General features: G+C 39.1%; 1 protein-coding gene across 2 annotated transcripts in view; it reads left to right on the top strand.

Annotated features, from left to right (window-relative positions):
* Nucleotides 1-17,083, top strand: part of kif15 (kinesin family member 15) — a 60,660-nt gene that overhangs the window by 21,174 nt on the left and 22,403 nt on the right. For both annotated transcript variants that reach the window (XM_079809680.1, XM_079809679.1), the window contains exons 9-20: nt 3,807-3,932; nt 4,010-4,132; nt 4,227-4,359; nt 4,483-4,562; nt 6,889-7,086; nt 8,803-8,989; nt 13,201-13,342; nt 13,449-13,590; nt 13,668-13,850; nt 16,332-16,460; nt 16,540-16,645; nt 16,875-17,040. In XM_079809680.1, coding sequence (XP_079665806.1) covers nt 3,807-3,932; nt 4,010-4,132; nt 4,227-4,359; nt 4,483-4,562; nt 6,889-7,086; nt 8,803-8,989; nt 13,201-13,342; nt 13,449-13,590; nt 13,668-13,850; nt 16,332-16,460; nt 16,540-16,645; nt 16,875-17,040 — 1,715 coding nt within the window. The remainder of the gene's footprint in view (nt 1-3,806; nt 3,933-4,009; nt 4,133-4,226; nt 4,360-4,482; nt 4,563-6,888; nt 7,087-8,802; nt 8,990-13,200; nt 13,343-13,448; nt 13,591-13,667; nt 13,851-16,331; nt 16,461-16,539; nt 16,646-16,874; nt 17,041-17,083) is intronic.

Raw genomic sequence — 17,083 nt, 5'->3', positions numbered from 1 at the left:
CCTGTCCCTAACTTTACCCTTAAACTTACCCATTCCACCACACCTGTCCCTAACTTTACCCTTAAACTTACCCATTCCACCACACCTGTTAAAAGCAGATCTTAAAAAGCAGTGTTTTAAGATTTTCAATCAAATATAAAATAACACTGCACTTTATGAGTAAAATATACATCACAAATATAGTTACAAAAGCTATTGTCAAGAACAGGGAGTGAATTTTCTCTGTGCTGTGTAGGGATGCAACGATTATAGATTTTGTTGGTATGATTAAAGTCTGATAATTAATCATGGTTTTACAATTATCACGATTATTATGCATTCATTCATTTCACAACAATGTATAAAATAACATGAACACTTTTTAGATTTTAAAGTGTTATTTTTTGCTACCTTTTGAACCAGAAATAACACGGTAACCAAATAATACAGCACAAAATAATAATAAAGACAAAATCCATCTCACCCTTATGGTGCGTTCACACCGGACGCGAATGAAGTGTTTCGCTCGAGTGATTTACATGTTAAGTCAATGCAAAGACGCGAATAGACATTCTGCGGTGCGATTCGCACAAATGATGCGGTGCGAATTGAGCGTTTAGCGCGAGTTGAAAAATCTGAGCTCTGGCGGATATTCGCGCTGCGTTAACTGGAGCTTGCTCTAGTAGTGACAACAATGAGGAGAAAATCATATGGTTTATATTAATCATATATTAGTATGTGGTAGGGCTGGGAAAAAAATCGATTTGATTTAAAAATCGAGTTGGTAGGTCAAATCGATTCATATTTTAAAAAAATCGATTTTTTTAGATTTTTTTCTCCCCCTCTGCAGTATAGCGCAATACATACATTTTGCATTCGCCAAATCTTCCTTCAGGGTTTCCGTAGCACACTCTCTCGAGGGCAGCGCATGCAAACACAAACAATATGGCAGCAACAGCCGGCGAAAGAGAGCAGCTCCTTCCAAAAAAATGTTCTTCGACTTTAGTCGTGTGGAATTGGTTTGGATTTACGGCATCTGATGAGGAACAGACAACACCTCGATGCAAACTATGTCTTAAGGCTGTTGTTGTTGCTGGCAGCAGTACGACAAATCTGTTTCAGCATTTAAAGCGAAGACATGCGGCTGAGTGGCAGAAGTGTTGCCTTCTTCGAAAAGAAAACCACTCTAGTGGCGTTAGTGCTAGCACCCCGTTTGCAAAGCAAACAACTCTTCAACAACCGAGCTTGCCTCAAGCCTGCTGTTGTTGATAGGCTCATTTTCCTTGCAAAGAATGTTTAAAATGCAATTATATTTTTAATGGCGAATGGTGTTACTGTTTACATGTTCAATTAACTAAGAGTTACCTCAGGATTTTTTGTTGTTTATTAGCTCAACCCAAATACAGTATAAATAATTTGGATGTTTAACAATCTTTGTTGCACACTGCACAGTGACTTTTCAGTTAGATAAAGGGTTTGCCGTTGCAATTTTATATTGATGCACTTTAATTAAATATAATAAATATATATTTTTAAAATATATGTACAGTTTGCAATTATTTTGTTTTAAATGGGGGGCGGGGGAAAAAAAATCGAATCGTAAATCGAGTTTTTTATAAAAAAAATCGCAGATTTTTTTAGGGGGAAAAATCGCCCAGCCCTAGTATGTGGTTCAAACAAGTGTGCATATGATTATCACTGTAATAAACTTAAATGACATGAAACACAACCCAGTCTCTTTTTGTTAAATGCTAGGTTATGTATGATCAATAATACAAAACTATAAGTAAAAGGTATAAGCTATACATGAAATAAAGCAAACAGTTCAGTCAAACATTCAAAATCAGTGCTAGTAGGCTACAATGGTAACGTAAAGTTAAATAGCCTAAAAATAAAAAAGTAATGAAACTTCACTTTGCCCTCAGCCTAAACGATTTGCCAGGGAACAAATTATAGATCCATGAGACAAAAGATCGCCCATTACATATACACAAGATGAATTATAGCTCGTGTTTAACCACCACAGAGACATCAGAGCCAGCGGCAAATGTCAGAAGGACTGGCCGAGGAAAGGCTGCTCTCGCTGGGTTAACGAGCGCGGAGCGCCGCTGATCGCCTGGATCTTACAACTCCGAAAACGCCAGATAAAATGTTCAAATAGGCACTCTTTTTATAAATAAACCACAGATTTGAGCTTTGAACAACTACATTATCGCCTGAACTACATTATCGCCTGTTTCGTCACACATTAACAGTAGTATTTTTAAATTACGCTGGGCTTCTCATCAAGACATTTTGTATCTCTGCACCACACAGCACTCTTGCTGCGGCTGTGGCTATAGCAACAAAAGACGCCCTCGGCTGCTATTTTGAACCAAAGGCTGCTGCTTTTGTCAACTTTTTCCTGTCATAAAAGACATCAAGTGTGAACACAGCCCATGTCAGCCATTTCTCTATGAGGCGCCTGGCAGAAGCCCCTCCCATGACGCGAATTTGCGTCTGTTGTGAAATGAATGTCACGCGCGATTGAAGCGAGTAATGTTCAAGTGTCCAACTACGCGCGAATCGCGTGATTTATTTGCGCAATTCACGTCTGGTGTGAATTCAAACGTGCTTCCGCTCTTTGGCTGGCGCTGAGCCAGAGACGACGCACTCAGAGCTTTTCATATATCACTATTCATGCATCACTATTCAACCACATAATGTTTAGTTGAGGTTTCAGAGATTTAAATAGACATTTAAATGAATTACTAGCTTATATAAAAAAGACAAATAGTTTGTTAAATGTAAATTCCATACACTGATATCTATGGAAGCTGCAATAATAATGCTTTCAATTATAATTTGATATTCAGATACACATTGTGAATGAAATAATAAAGTTTGTTCTTCTCTCGTGTTCACTGGCCACTTCTATGTATTTCGGGCAAAATTGATGGATTTACGTGATGTAAACAGATCCTCTGAATTGCTAACTCCATCGTGTGTTATATCAACTAACATGATCATTTTAAAGGTTTTTAAACAACAAAACATTCACTTCCACATATTTGACAATCGAAATATATCACAATTCATGACGGCAGCAGGAATATAAGGCTGCTGTCACTTTAAGAGCTGCACAGATACAATATACCAATGTATACAATGTTACACATGCGTTTTCTTTCTCATCTGTTTACATTCACTTTATACATAACCGACTGTGTTTATGAAGAAACACAGTCTGTCCCCTTAACGATTCCACAAAGGAATCGATAAGAGGAATCGAAATTTACATTTTATAACAAGTATACGATTCCTGGCCTTAAGTATTAGATTCCAGAATTGAAATCGATTTTCGATTCCCAACCTTAAAGAAGTATTTTATTACTATAATATTTACCTTGAATCCATTTCAAATAAGTGCAAGTGAAAAGTGACACTCTATCACAGCTAATGTGGACCAAAAATCCACCTTCATGTTATTTAGTTAAGGTTATTTTTGTTTGTTTAGCCTTGATTCCTTGGAAACACCAATATGAAGTGTTAATGTTTTAATTGTATCTCAGTATGTCATTAGGGCAATCATGCTGTTCTAATATAATCGACAAAATCAACTCATAACACTAATGTTTGTTAAGCAAAAGTAGCAATGTAGTTATTATCAGTGTGCTTAAGTATGGATCATAAAAGTGAGTCTCTTTAAAGTTATGAACTATGCAACACTAATCCAACTTGTATATTTTCTGCAATCTTACTGTTAAACAACTGCTTTAAAGACATTTCTGTTATTCTACTGTTATTACATTAAAAGTAACCTGTAACTTTTGACTTGTATGCTTTAGGAGGCAAGCAGCATAAACCGGTCATTGATGTGTCTCGGTCAGGTGATCATGGCCCTGATGGATGTGTCCAATGGGAAAAACCGCCATATTTGTTATAGAGATTCGAAACTGACCTTCCTGCTCAGGGTGAGGGTGCTTTGAGAATGTTACTGTGAATGTATGCAGATGAGTGAATCGTGCCTGACTGCTTTTTATATTGTCAGGACTCTCTGGGCGGAAATGCTAAGACGTACATCATCGCAAACGTTCATCCTGGTTCCAAGTGCTTTGGAGAGACGCTGTCCACTCTGCAGTTTGCTCAGAGAGCCAAACTCATCAAAAATAAGGTTGAACAGCAGAATTATTCATCCGAACATTCATGATCTTCTTAGTATTCTTGAAGAAATGTGAAGACTGATCTGTGTGTTTGTGTCTCTGTAGGCTATGGTAAATGAGGACACTCAGGGTAATGTCAGACAACTGCAAGCTGAAGTGAGAAAACTAAAGGAGCAGCTCGCAAATGCTCTTTCACAAACACACATTGTAGAGCTTACGCCAACAGACCAGCAAACAGGTACACACATTACAGAGCTCACACGGACAATCTGCCTCGAAATAATGTCAAAAACTACAACTACAGTGAGCAAATTCATTCATTCATTCATTCACATTTAAACTGGTGTTTGTTTTGCAACAGAATCTGACGCTGAGGTTACCTATAAGATGCAGTTCATTCAGGCCATGAACTTCTGGAAGAAAGGACAGGAGGAGAAGAAGGTGCTTTAATTATTATTTTTTTTTTATTGATAACTGTTACATTCCTGCTCAAGGAAGAAACAAAAGAAAGGGATCAGAGTCCAAAAATATATTAAACAAAATATCATAAGACAAAAAGTCTAAGGGTTTAAATAAAAAAGATAATAAACGAAAGACAGTAAATAAGCAGATAATTAACAGAACAAAACAAGTTGACAGTCCAGCTCCGGAGCGGGCTAAGGCTCCTCCTGCAACAAACGACAGACATCTTAAATATGTTCACGAATTTAAGACCGGTGTAGATGCTTAACTGGTGACCTTTTAAAAGACAGAAAACAACAACAGAAAAAACCCAAAACAAAACTAAGCAGTAACAGAACTTAAAGGTCCCGTTTTTCCTGTGTTTTTGAAGCTTTGATTGTGTTTACAGTGTGCAATATAACGTGTTCATGTTTCGCGTGTAAAAAAACACAATATTTTTCACACAATTTACTTATCTGTATACCGCTGTTTTCACTGTCCTAACAACAGCCTGATGATTTCCTTATTCTATGAAGTCCCTCCTTCAGAAACACGTAACGAGTTCTGATTGTGTCAGCGGTTCCCGTGTTGTGATTCGACAGCAGCTTAGGGCACGTTGCCCGGAAAGGTCACGCCTCTTACCATGACGGGGAGATGCATGTGCTCAAAGTACAGCGTCCCTGAAGGCCAAACAAAGGTGATTTGACTCCGGGATGAAAATAACAGCGTCTGGGACATGGCGACAAACACACTCTACAAACGCAACACTTCCTCTTCTCCACGTGGGAGTGCAACAAGACCACGCCCCCATTTTTGCGTATTCTTGTGGGCGGAGGTTAGTCAACAAACTGTTCTACTGACGTCATTAAAGCAGGATGTACAGGGATGTAGTCCAAACCGGCCGTTCGCTGTAGGCTTTGAAAGGGAACTTCTGTTAAATAAAATATCTCGCTTGGCATTGAACTTTGAGCTTTATAATTTTACAGGTATTATTTGTGCTCTTAACAGCAACATTACACACTAACTAAAGTTTGAAAAATGGGATCACGAAGAACGGGACCTTTAAAATCTGTACCCATGGTTTAGTAGTGGTACACACCCAAAAATTTAGGAAATCAATCATTTTAATATAAAAGTTAAAAAGTAATTCACAGCACCTGTTAGGGGATGGGATATATTAGGCAGCAAGTGAACAATTTGGGGACTAGTATCTGGGTGTTAGAAGCAGGAAAAATGGGCAAGCGTAAGGGTTTGAGCGAGTTTGACAAGGGCCACGTTGTGATGGCTAGACGACTGGGTCAGAGCATCTTCAAAACTGCAGCTCTTGTGGGGTGTTCCTGGTCTGCAGTGGTCAGTCTCTCAAAAGTGCTCCAAACAAGGAACAGTGGTGAACCAGCGACAAGGTCATGGCTCATTGATGCACGTGGGGAGCGAAGACTGGCCCGTGTGGTCCGATCAAACAGACGAGCTACTGTTGCTCAAATTCCTCAAGAAGTTAATGCTGGTTCTGATAGAAAGGTGTCAGAATACACAGTGCATCTCAGTTTTTTGCGTATGGGGCTGCATAACCACAGACTAGTCAGGGTGCCCATGCTGACCCCTGTCCACCGCCGAAAGTGCCAACAGTGGGCATATGAGCATCAGAACTGGACCCCGGAGCACTGGAAGAAGGTGGCCTGGTCTGAGGAATCACATTTCTTTTACATCACGTGTATGGTCAGGTGTGTGTGCGTCGCTTGCCTAGGGAACACCTGGCACCAGGTGCACTATAGGAAGAAGGCAAGCCGGCGGAGGCAGTGTTGATGCTTTGAGCAATGTTCTGCTGGGAAACCTTGGGTCCTGCCATCCATGTGGATGTTACTTTGACACGTACCACCTAAGCTTTGTTGGGACCATGGACACCCTTTCATGGAAACGGTATTCCCTGGTGGCTAGTGTGGCAAAAAAGTTTTTAGAATAATAAGGTTATAATACTAACTTTTACCATGACATTTAAATGGTGGCTGTCAACTTGACTGATTTATTTAAACGTGCATTAAATATTGAAGAACATTACAAATTATATTGAATATGTAATATGGTGCATATATATATTGTGTATAATGCTTCTCGCTAGGTCATTTTTCAAGTTTATGGTCACTGAATATGATTCTCTGAGATACAGTAAATGTGACATTACGTGACATTGTTTACACAAATATTAAAAATATCATTTACTGGCCCTCAATTCATTCCAAAGCTGTTTGACTTCAGCATGAGTTTGCATGTTCTTCCCATTATGCTCAGTCCTAACCACAGTTGCCACCTGCTGCTGTCTTTCTTACAGTCTCTTCAGCAGAAAGTGTCTCAACTGGAAGCTGCTTGGGCTCAGAAGGAGAAATTCATCCAGTCCAACCGCATGATCCTGAAGTTCAGAGATGATCACATCGTTCAGCTGAAGAAAGAACTTCAGACAGGCCAGAGAAATGATCCTGAACAGCATAACCAGGAGCTGCAGGAAGAGATTCGTCAGCTTCGAGATCAGGTAGACAACATAACAGTGGTGTTTGAGTCAACAGCCAAATCCTATTTTTTACTCAGAGAAAGGAATGACCGATTTACAAGCACATGAAAAGGCTTAATTTTGAGCCCTGTCTACATTTTATCAGACTGATTACAAAAAAGCACTCATCTTAAAGGCTCTTTCACACTAAATACACATTTCTGGCACAAATAAGAATAAGATTATGAAACAATGGATTCATGTGGATATATTTACACCAGACACTAATATCTGCCCACCAGTGTTTATTTTTAATTAGTTTTTTACTTTACTATCGACAAAATTTTCAAGGCAGTATGAGCCATTGCATTTAGACATACTCCTTTTGTTCCTTTATTTTTTCTTATTCACTGGGACAATTGTGGGGGAGGGGGGCAGACTGAATGTGCACACTTTAAATAGCTGACATCTTCCAATATTCAAATTTTATTCTCTAATTGTATTTATTTTTAACTTTTTTGTGTTAATTTTGTAATAAAAAAAAAAGTGTGTATCAAAAGTCTTGATTAAATGATGATGCCACTGCAAAATCTGTAATTCCATTTAAACACTTTAGTTTGTACATATTAGTAAATTAAATTAAAACCTTTTAAAGTACCTCCATGAGTAGTTTCTGAAACTTTTTCTTCTTTACTAGCCACAGAAGTAGGGTGACCAGATTTCTCATGGTGAAATAAGGACACATCACGATATATATCATATAGTACTTTTTTTTTGTTATATAAAAAAAGAACAAGGCAGCAAATGACAAACAATAGGACAAATGCAATAAAGTTACAAATTAAATCAACTACGCTTTTCAGGTACAATAGGTTTATTTAACATGTATACATTTATTTAACTTTTTATTATTTGATTAACATTATTGACACAGGCAGGTATTTTAGGCTGCTGTCACTTTAAGACCGAATGCTAGGATCCCATAAATTTTACACACATCTGGTTTTCACCAAGCTGTTTCAGCCATAACCGACTGTATTTGCGTGATACTTCACATGATTGGCATTTTGACAACTGTGTCTGTATTTGACCATCCAGAGGCAAAGAGAACTGATTTCAGGATTGCGCGCTGTCTGATAGAGCGCTTCTGGTGTGTCATTCAGTACAATACCACACCAGTTATTTTTCCGCAACTTACTGCGCATAATAACTTGATAAACTCTTTTTGAAGATCCTCGTTAAATGTACACACGCTTCTTTCACATCTGATCCCATCCTCGCTCTCTAATATCCCGCCTTCACTAACGGCAAGTTAATCGATAACGAATTCTGATTGGATAGTAATATTTTTTCACCAAAATATACTGATGTGATTGTCTACCTTTTGATTAGGCTATTATTATTAGGCTTTTGATTAGGACAAAACAAGACTTTTTCATAATAAGTCGGGACACAAAAAAAATGAGCTGAAATGCGGGACTGTCCCAGGAAAAACGGGACGTCTGGTCATCCTGCACAGAAGGCTTGGCTCTTTTTAAATATTAACGCTGCAGATTAAGTTGGTTTGCATTGTAAATTAATGGTTTAACTTTCTACTACTATGTCAAATGCTCCATCTGTAATTTGTAGAATGGACTGGTGTTTAACACCTTTAATGTCTTTCCGTTTTGGTGTTGACCTGTTAATATATCCTGTATATTCTTAGTAGTAGTTATACAACTATGCAAACATTTTTCAAAAAAAATTTCTTTTTGTCAGGTGGAGCACCACCCACGGATGATGCGGTATGCAGCAGAGAACTGCGCCCTGCGGGAGGAGATTCGAGCCCTACGTGCTCTGGATTCTGTCAGATCTGCTGTTGAGACCAAGGTTCAGTCGTTAGCTGCGCTGGAGAAAACCTTCCTAGAGCTGCTGGAGGCTCAGAGAACAGAGGACACCACAGGAGGTGAAGAACTCAAACCTCCGTTTTAACTGTTTGCCACAATTGTTAAACGTGTGATTTAATTAAACATTAATTCAAGGGGTGCACCGAAATCTCGGCCGCCGAAAATGTTCGGCCGAAAATGGCATTATTGTTTTTGGGCAGAAAAAAAAAAAAACTGCCGAAAACGTAAACCAAAAATGAATGTCGCCCGCCCCTCCCATCCGTGCTCAAGCGCTTAGGTTTCACTCACGGTCGAGCTGTTATCACGCGACACGTCTGCCTATCAAAGATTAAGCATGTCAGCGGTATGAGAACAAATAGAGACGTATCCAGCTGAACTACCCATTGCCAGAAGCGACAATCCCCTTGACTACTGGCGCATGAAACGAAGGCCGCTTTCCTTTGCTTGCGCGGATTGCACGCAGGTATTTATCTGCCCCAAGCAGTGTTGGCAAGTCTGCGGTTTTCCCGCGGGATGTTTTTCCATGTCCGCGGGTTGAAGCGACCCCAATTATGTGATATTTAGACCCAGGAATGCGAATTTTAGCAGGCAACCCTGCCAAAAAAACCCACATATTTTACCCCCCAAATGTCATTTTTCCCGGAGAACAGTGACAGACAGTGAGAGACTATTCAGTGCAGCATCTCATGTTCTTAATGAGAACCATTCTTTAAATTTTGTGTGCAGTTATTGAGATAATAGTGGATCTTTTTTTGCACAACTGTTAAAAAACCATTTTATTTGATGGAACATAAAACTTGAAGAATAATGTTATTTGGTATTTTTATTTATATTTATTTTTAAAAATATTTTAGGTTTTGTTATGCAACTTAATAAAAGTTTGATTATTCTATTGGTTCGTGATTTTTTTTTATTTCAAATCCATTAAATTCAAGCAATTTATTTATATATATATATATATATATATATATATATATATATATATATATATATATATATATATATATATATATATACATTTTTAAAAGAAGCCATTTTCGGCTTCAGTTTCGGTTTTCGGCCAAGTGCATCCTAAATTTTCGGTTTCGGCCCAGAATTTTCATTTTGGTGCATCACTAATTAATTTGAATATGACATTTATAGCTATTTGTTAATGTTTGCAAACTGGAGAAGAGCACAGATGCATAAATTGACACTACAAGCGTCATCTAAACAAACTTTCCCAATAAACAAAGGCCCATTTAGTTTTCATTCCTTAAAAAAAACTGAATCTGTTTAAGGGACACTATGTAACTTTTGGCACTCTAGCGGTTAATAAACAAAACTGCATGTGTCTTGAGGAACAGCATTGTAGCTAGAGATACTTCTCTCTGGCCCTGTTTACACCTGGTATTAAAGGGTCACTTCAGTGATTTAGCATTAGGCTTTGTATCAGTAGAAACCCTGTAGTATATTCAAATTATGGTACTTTCCCCCCTCATATCCCCCTGAGATGAGAGAATTGTGCATTTTATTTCTGGAAAAATTCCTCCGATGACGCAAATATCGTCATTTTGCGTCATCTGAGGATTTTTTGGCCAGAGGCAAAAACTACAACCACTAGATGGAGCTGTTCCGCATGTTATCAACCCGCCCATAGGGGAGAGATCTCACGCACAGAATGACACAGACGGCCGCACGGACAATCATAATAACGGAGCGCGGTGCAGAGTAAAGTGAGTGTTTCAACTTTTCAATGAATTCCTGTGATAGTTTAGCTTCCATATGCGATCTTAAAACGTGCCAGACTGGCGCTTAACGTTACCTCAGCTCAGCTCGAATGAGGAATGAAATCTGACACTGCTGCGTCTGTGCCGTGACTTTCATTCGGCTCACTCACACTTTTTGTGAAAATTGAAAAGACGCGTTCAGTTTTTAATTGTAGTGTTTATTCTCTAACTGAACAAAATTATTGTATTACTATCAAGATCAAAACGACGGTGTACGGAGTGGCCTCGTAGGGCAGTGAAGCAAGTGCATTCTGGGAGTTGTTGTCTTTCATCCACATGAGACAAAAATAAATGTTCTGTCTTTTCTCAGTCTAGAAGGCACCAAATTAAAAAATAATTTCACATTTCTACTGCATAAATGACCCAGTTTAAATACAAAGCTTAATGCTAAATCACTGAAGTTACCCTTTAAGATGCGCTTTTGTCAATCGGATCACAAGTGGACGATAGGCTTGCTACGATAGTCAGTTGTTCAGACTCAACACCGGTTACATCACTTGCCCACCATGGCACTGCCCCCACCATCGTTTTGATTTTTTTATAGTAATAAAATAATTTTGCTCAGTTAGAGAACAGACAATACAAATAAAAACTGAACGTGTCTGCTTAATAAAGCATGATCCGACCGTGAGTCTCGGCACAAATGCAGCAGGAGTCAGATCTCCTTCATCACGAGAGTGAGGAGCTGACTGAGATGATCGCAGAAGATTTGGTTTCAAATCGAAACGTAAAAGCGCCCATTTAAGTGAGTTTGCATTTGTTTTTGTTGTTGTTTTTTATTAAGAATAATAGGCTAATGAACCCACAATTCAAGCAACCAACCCCCGAATTGGCGCTAATTCAAAACTGAAACTAAAATGTGCACGGCCGAACAGAGCATTTACGGACGAACTGTCATTCATTCATGGCCTCACAGAGCGTGCATTTCCAGACAAACTCATTCACGGTGTGTGCGCACTGGCGCATTTTCAGTTCATGCAAACGGAAGCTTAACTTTCATAGGAATTCATTGAAACCACACAATCTGCTGCATTATGAATGCCCGAGCGGCCATGTGCATGTTACTTTCGTTTAGATAGAATTTGTGATTTAAAAGCCGAGTCTGTGATACCGGTATTACCGGTGTTGTCACACGTCGATTAACCGGTGGGAAAATTTCCTCACCATCACATCCCTAGTGGACAACACTAAATACAGGTGTAAACGGAGTCTAAAATGTTTTGAGCTTATTCACTTTCGACCACTTCCAGAGGTAGTCGAAAACGCATGCTCATGTGGTCGATTCGAACAGCAACAAAAGACCACCTACTCTCCGCCTACTGACCTAATGCGTAAACATTATGGGAAGTGAGTGAGCTAGCCAGGTGGGATTTAAACTTTGTCGCCAATCCATGATGTCTAACACCCTTCATAGAGTTTGGCGTCATGTTGCCGCTTTCCAAACAGAAATGAAAGCTGATGCTCTTTATATGTTTTTTATGTTGTCTCCGTGATTAGTGTAAATTGCGCAATCTTATTTTCTCCATTAGATCGAAAGATCTAAAAAATAAATAAAAAAACATAAATTTACCTGCCCATAGACCCTCTCCAAAGAAACAGGACAGAAGTGGTTGAAAGTGGACAAAAGACACGGATTAAAACACCAGGGACCAGATTTACTAACAGCTTGCACCAGCACAAACCATCTTTTGGCATAAAAAAAAAACTCTCAGTATTTACTAAAAACACACAGTGAAAATTAGACACACAGTGGTTATTTTTGCAGCTGATATTATTGCATATGCATTTGTAGGAGTTTCCCTTTCAGACGCAAAATTTATGGGAGAAGTATATTTAAATGAATCATGCAAGGGGATTTACTAAGGTTTGCGCCATTATTTACCACCTAAAAAAAGCATGTCTTAAACCAGACGCTAACTGGTAGATTGTGTTGGTCATTATGGAAATGATCCGACTGTGTCTGCTCTTTAATTTTTTTGTTGTCAGTAGATCACGCGCAGAACTTTACACTCCCATCAGCGCTTTTTTGGGATTGCACTCTCGCGCTAATTTGTCCTGTTTATTAAATCTGGCCCCAGGTGTAAACGGGAATGTGTCTGTCTCGTCTACTCTTGTTCCGATCGACCAACACGCATCTTAATACCAAGTCTAAACAGGGCCTCTGTTGAGACCTGATGAGTCATGCAGGTACTGGGATACTCCACTGCGGTTGTTGTCCTGCCCAGTCTAAAAGAGTCAGAATATAAACACTAATTATAGGCGTACCATAGTGGTAATGGATTCATGATGTACTTGCTCATTATATAATTTCTGTACATTTTTAACAAACAAAGATACATAATGTATCTTTAACTACAAAAATAGAATATTTGCAATTAAATCTTTCAAATAATTGAATACATTTACAGAAAAGTCAACACAAAAGTTTGCAAAGCTCTAACTTTAAATTTGAAGCACAGGCAGATCACTCAGATTACTTTTTTTACTGCTTTGATTATTAGCTCCTCCCATCTACTCCACCCCTGTCACCATGGAGACGCTGTCATCAGTTTCCATGGAGAGAATGAAGGTTCAGCTGCTGCAGAAACAGTCAGAGCTCACAGCAACAATTCAAGCCTTTGAGGAATTTAAGGAGGTCAACAAGTATGTTCATGTCACATTCATGTATCTCTTCCCAAATGCTCGCGGAGCCCTTGATGGATGCAAATTGGATCATTCTGACCAGTATGTGAACATATATACTCTTCAGCAAACAGGTAGCTGAGCTGGAATCTGAGAAACGCTATCTGGACAAGTCCAACAAACATCTTGAGAAGATCCTAGAGGCCACTAGAGCCCACAGCAAACAAGAAGTGTCTCAACTCAACAAGATTCATGCTGAGACCATTAAGGTAGGGAGACTTAAGTTGGTCTGTTTTAAAATGATTTCAAATTGAAATGTCTTATAATAACTGCTGCTGCTCCTCAGATCTTGACTACGCCCACAAAAGGCTATAACTTGCGAAATCGACTGGTGCCGCTGTCTAGCCCAGACCATCTGAATGGACAGGCCGAGGATCTCGATGTTGATGATATCCAGAGTGAACCGCCACCCCCTGAGATGAGTGAGCTAGCCTGTGAAGCGCTGACTGAAGAGCTCAAGCAAATGCAGGTGCTCACAAGGAACCATACATTTTTATTTGTTTCAAGGGCTGTTTTGCAAAGTTTCAAAGCAGCATACCAGGGCTGTCCCCGACTAAAGATTTTTCTAGTCAACTACCAGTCGTTCATTTAAGCCATTAGTCAACTAATCGCACTTTATATTAATTGAATTACTTAAACGGTTAGTTCACCCAAAAATTAAAATTCTGTCATTAATTACTTACCCTCATGTCGTTCGACACCCGTCAGACCTCCGTTCATCTTCGGAACAGAAATGAAGATATTTTAGTTGAAATCTGATGGCTCTGAAAGGCCTCCATTGGCACAATGGCACGTTACACTCTCAAGACCCTTAAAAGGTACTAAAGATGTCGTTACAAAGTCCATCTCACTACAGTGGTTCTAAAATAACTTTATGAATCGGCGAGAATAGTTTTTGTGCGCAAAAAACCCCTAAATAACGACTTACATAGTGATGACGATTTCAAAACAAGGCATCATGAAGCTTCGAAGCGTTGAAATCGTCATCATTATGTAAGTCGTTATTTAGGGGTTTTTTGCGCACAAAAACTATTCTCGCCGATTCATAAAGTTATTTTAGAACCACTGTAGTGAGATGGACTTTGTGCCTTTAAAGAGAAATGCAACTTTCAAATGGATTACATAAGAAGAGAGTTGTTTTCTATTTGAATTGGTTAGTTTAGTTGAAGGACATTTCAAGCTTTCTATAGATATATTTTTCTGATGTCTGAGGTAAGTAGCCTATGCTGAGTTTCGTTTCATTTTTGAGATGCGCTCCAGTTCACGGAGACCGAGATGGCAGAAAGCGCATTCTGTTTATTTTACAAAAGCATAACTTTCTGTTGTTAATGTTAGTTTATACAAATAAAAGTAGTTTAATTGTTATTTAATTATGTATTACTGTATCTGTATGGCCAAAAATGACAGAGTATTTTAAGTTGTTTCCACTGTTATCAGGAAGAAATGCCAGTAATCGCGCCTCCATGTCATGCAATAAGTGCGCTAATACTTTAGCTTCCACACTCCGCACTAACATTTGGATATGTGCCTAATAGTGCACATTTATCTGTTAATGTTAGAGCGAGCAGCCGGCCATGTAAAATTGCTGCTACTTGCATGTTTCAAATGATAAGCCACATTTGAGGTCGATGAATTATAGGCGAACATTGGGATTTCCTGCCCGACATACTGTAATTACTGCAAGGACCCAACAATCTGTCCCTCATGGACTGTGACTTTGTCACTTCCAGTCGAGTTTTTTGTTTCTGCGACTAACAGACTAAACATTTTGGTTGGCTAAGCCTTGTTGCCACCCCACTGAAATGATGGTCAAATACTCCTTAAACTGACGTTTCCATTAGCGTTTAATACGTGACAATCCTGTAGACACCATAAGAGCTACAGCAAAACACAAACAAAAACAAAAACTGTATGACTCATTACAATAACTAACATCAAAATAAAACAATACAATTGCTAAATGATAGACATTAAACTCAATTACTAGTTATAACCCTCAAGTGGGATGCTTAAAAAATACAATGTGAAGAGAAAAAAACTTCATAAATTGCAGGCTACGTCCTTCACAAAAGTACCAAGTCGGTACTGAAGTTTTGAAATTGTGAAGCTTTGAGCACTGTTGAGTGGAATCGTAAACACCTCTAACTGGCCATTGTACTCACACGCTCATTGGATAAGTCTGTGATTGGCTACAGTTATCAACACACGGAAGTGTTTGAAAGTGTTTTGAAAGCACAAGCAGGCGTTGATCAGCGAACAGGTCCACCGATAGACACCTGCTTTCAAACGCTCCTGTGTGCATCTGTGTAAGTGCCCGGTAAAGAGCGCCATTGATGTATATTTACAATATGTCTTTGAAGCGCTGGTCATTGTAGCCAATCACAGACCTATCCGATGTGATCCGAGCGCATGAGCACAATGGCCAATCAGAGGTGTTTACGATTCCACTCAACAGCGCGCAAAGCATCACGTTTTAAATTTCAGTACCGAGTACTTTTGACAACACTAATGCACACATACACCTAGAGGAAATGAGACACGCTTTATACAACCATGTTGGTGCACGTTAAGGCCATATCAAAATAGAAGTCTTTCAAAATAACTCTATACAAATAAATTGATACAGTCCTTATAAATTAGCAGTCATTTATAAGCCTCTTCTCGTCAACTAACGTTTAGTCAACTATTAGAGGACAGCCCTACAGCTTGCCATCAAATTACTGTACAAGAGCTTTTGTTACATTTTTAAAAAGATCCCTTCACTTACTGTATGGAAATAATCAGTGCATGTTATTCTCGCACAAGATTTTGATCATTTGATTTGCTTACTAAAATGAATCTACATCTACTGTCCAATTTCATTTTGCAGCATATTAATGTCCAATTTCATTTAGCAGTTTACTGTAGATTGAGGGAATATGTTTAAACTTTCTTTTTGGTTTGGTTTTAGGAACAGGCTCTCCATGTTCAGGGCCAGTTAGACGAGGAGGAAGCAAAGAACAGGAAACTGCTTCAGCAAATCAGCAAGCTGGAAGAACATGTTACCATAGCCACTGAGAAGTCCAGTCGCACAGAGGAGGTGTGTTTGTAATACTGTTCTGTTTTTCTGGTGCTCTGTTTCCTGTGCGAATGGGTTTGATGATGCTCTCTAACCATAGATATTCAGTGCGGAGCGACACTCCCTGCTGGAAAAACAGGAGCATCTGCAGGAGGAGATCAGGACACTGGAACAGCAGCTGGAAGATGAGAAGAGAGAGATTGATGGTGAGTCTTCAGTTGCTCAGGTCCTTGTCACATGGGTTCCCAAACTTTTTTATGCCTGGATCCACCTTGATGAAATGATGACTGGCAGTTCAGTAAATGTGTCATATGTTGAATTAGTTGCCAATATGACGGATTCTGTGAGTAACTTTGTCAACCTCAAATTTTGCACACTTAAAATTAATCAAGTGTACACGATTAAAAATCAGCCTGTGACCTAACCTCTCTGCAGTGCTGCGGGTGGAGGTGCGAGATCTGCGTGTTGTCTTGCAGTCTTCTGATAAAGAGTTGGAGACCACGCGGACAGAACTGCAGCAGCAGAAAGCAGAATACGAGAGCGAGACGACACAGCTGTCCAATAGCCTGATCAACACACAGCTGCAGTTGGACACCATCAAGTACAAACATATTCACACATCACATACACTACCAGCCACAAGT

This window comes from Gobio gobio (assembly GCF_949357685.1).
Source record: "Gobio gobio genome assembly, chromosome: 25".
Classification (NCBI taxonomy): Eukaryota; Metazoa; Chordata; class Actinopteri; order Cypriniformes; family Gobionidae; genus Gobio; species Gobio gobio.
The sequence above is the reverse complement of the archived record's forward strand: the minus strand, read 5'-3'. Positions and strand labels throughout refer to the sequence as shown.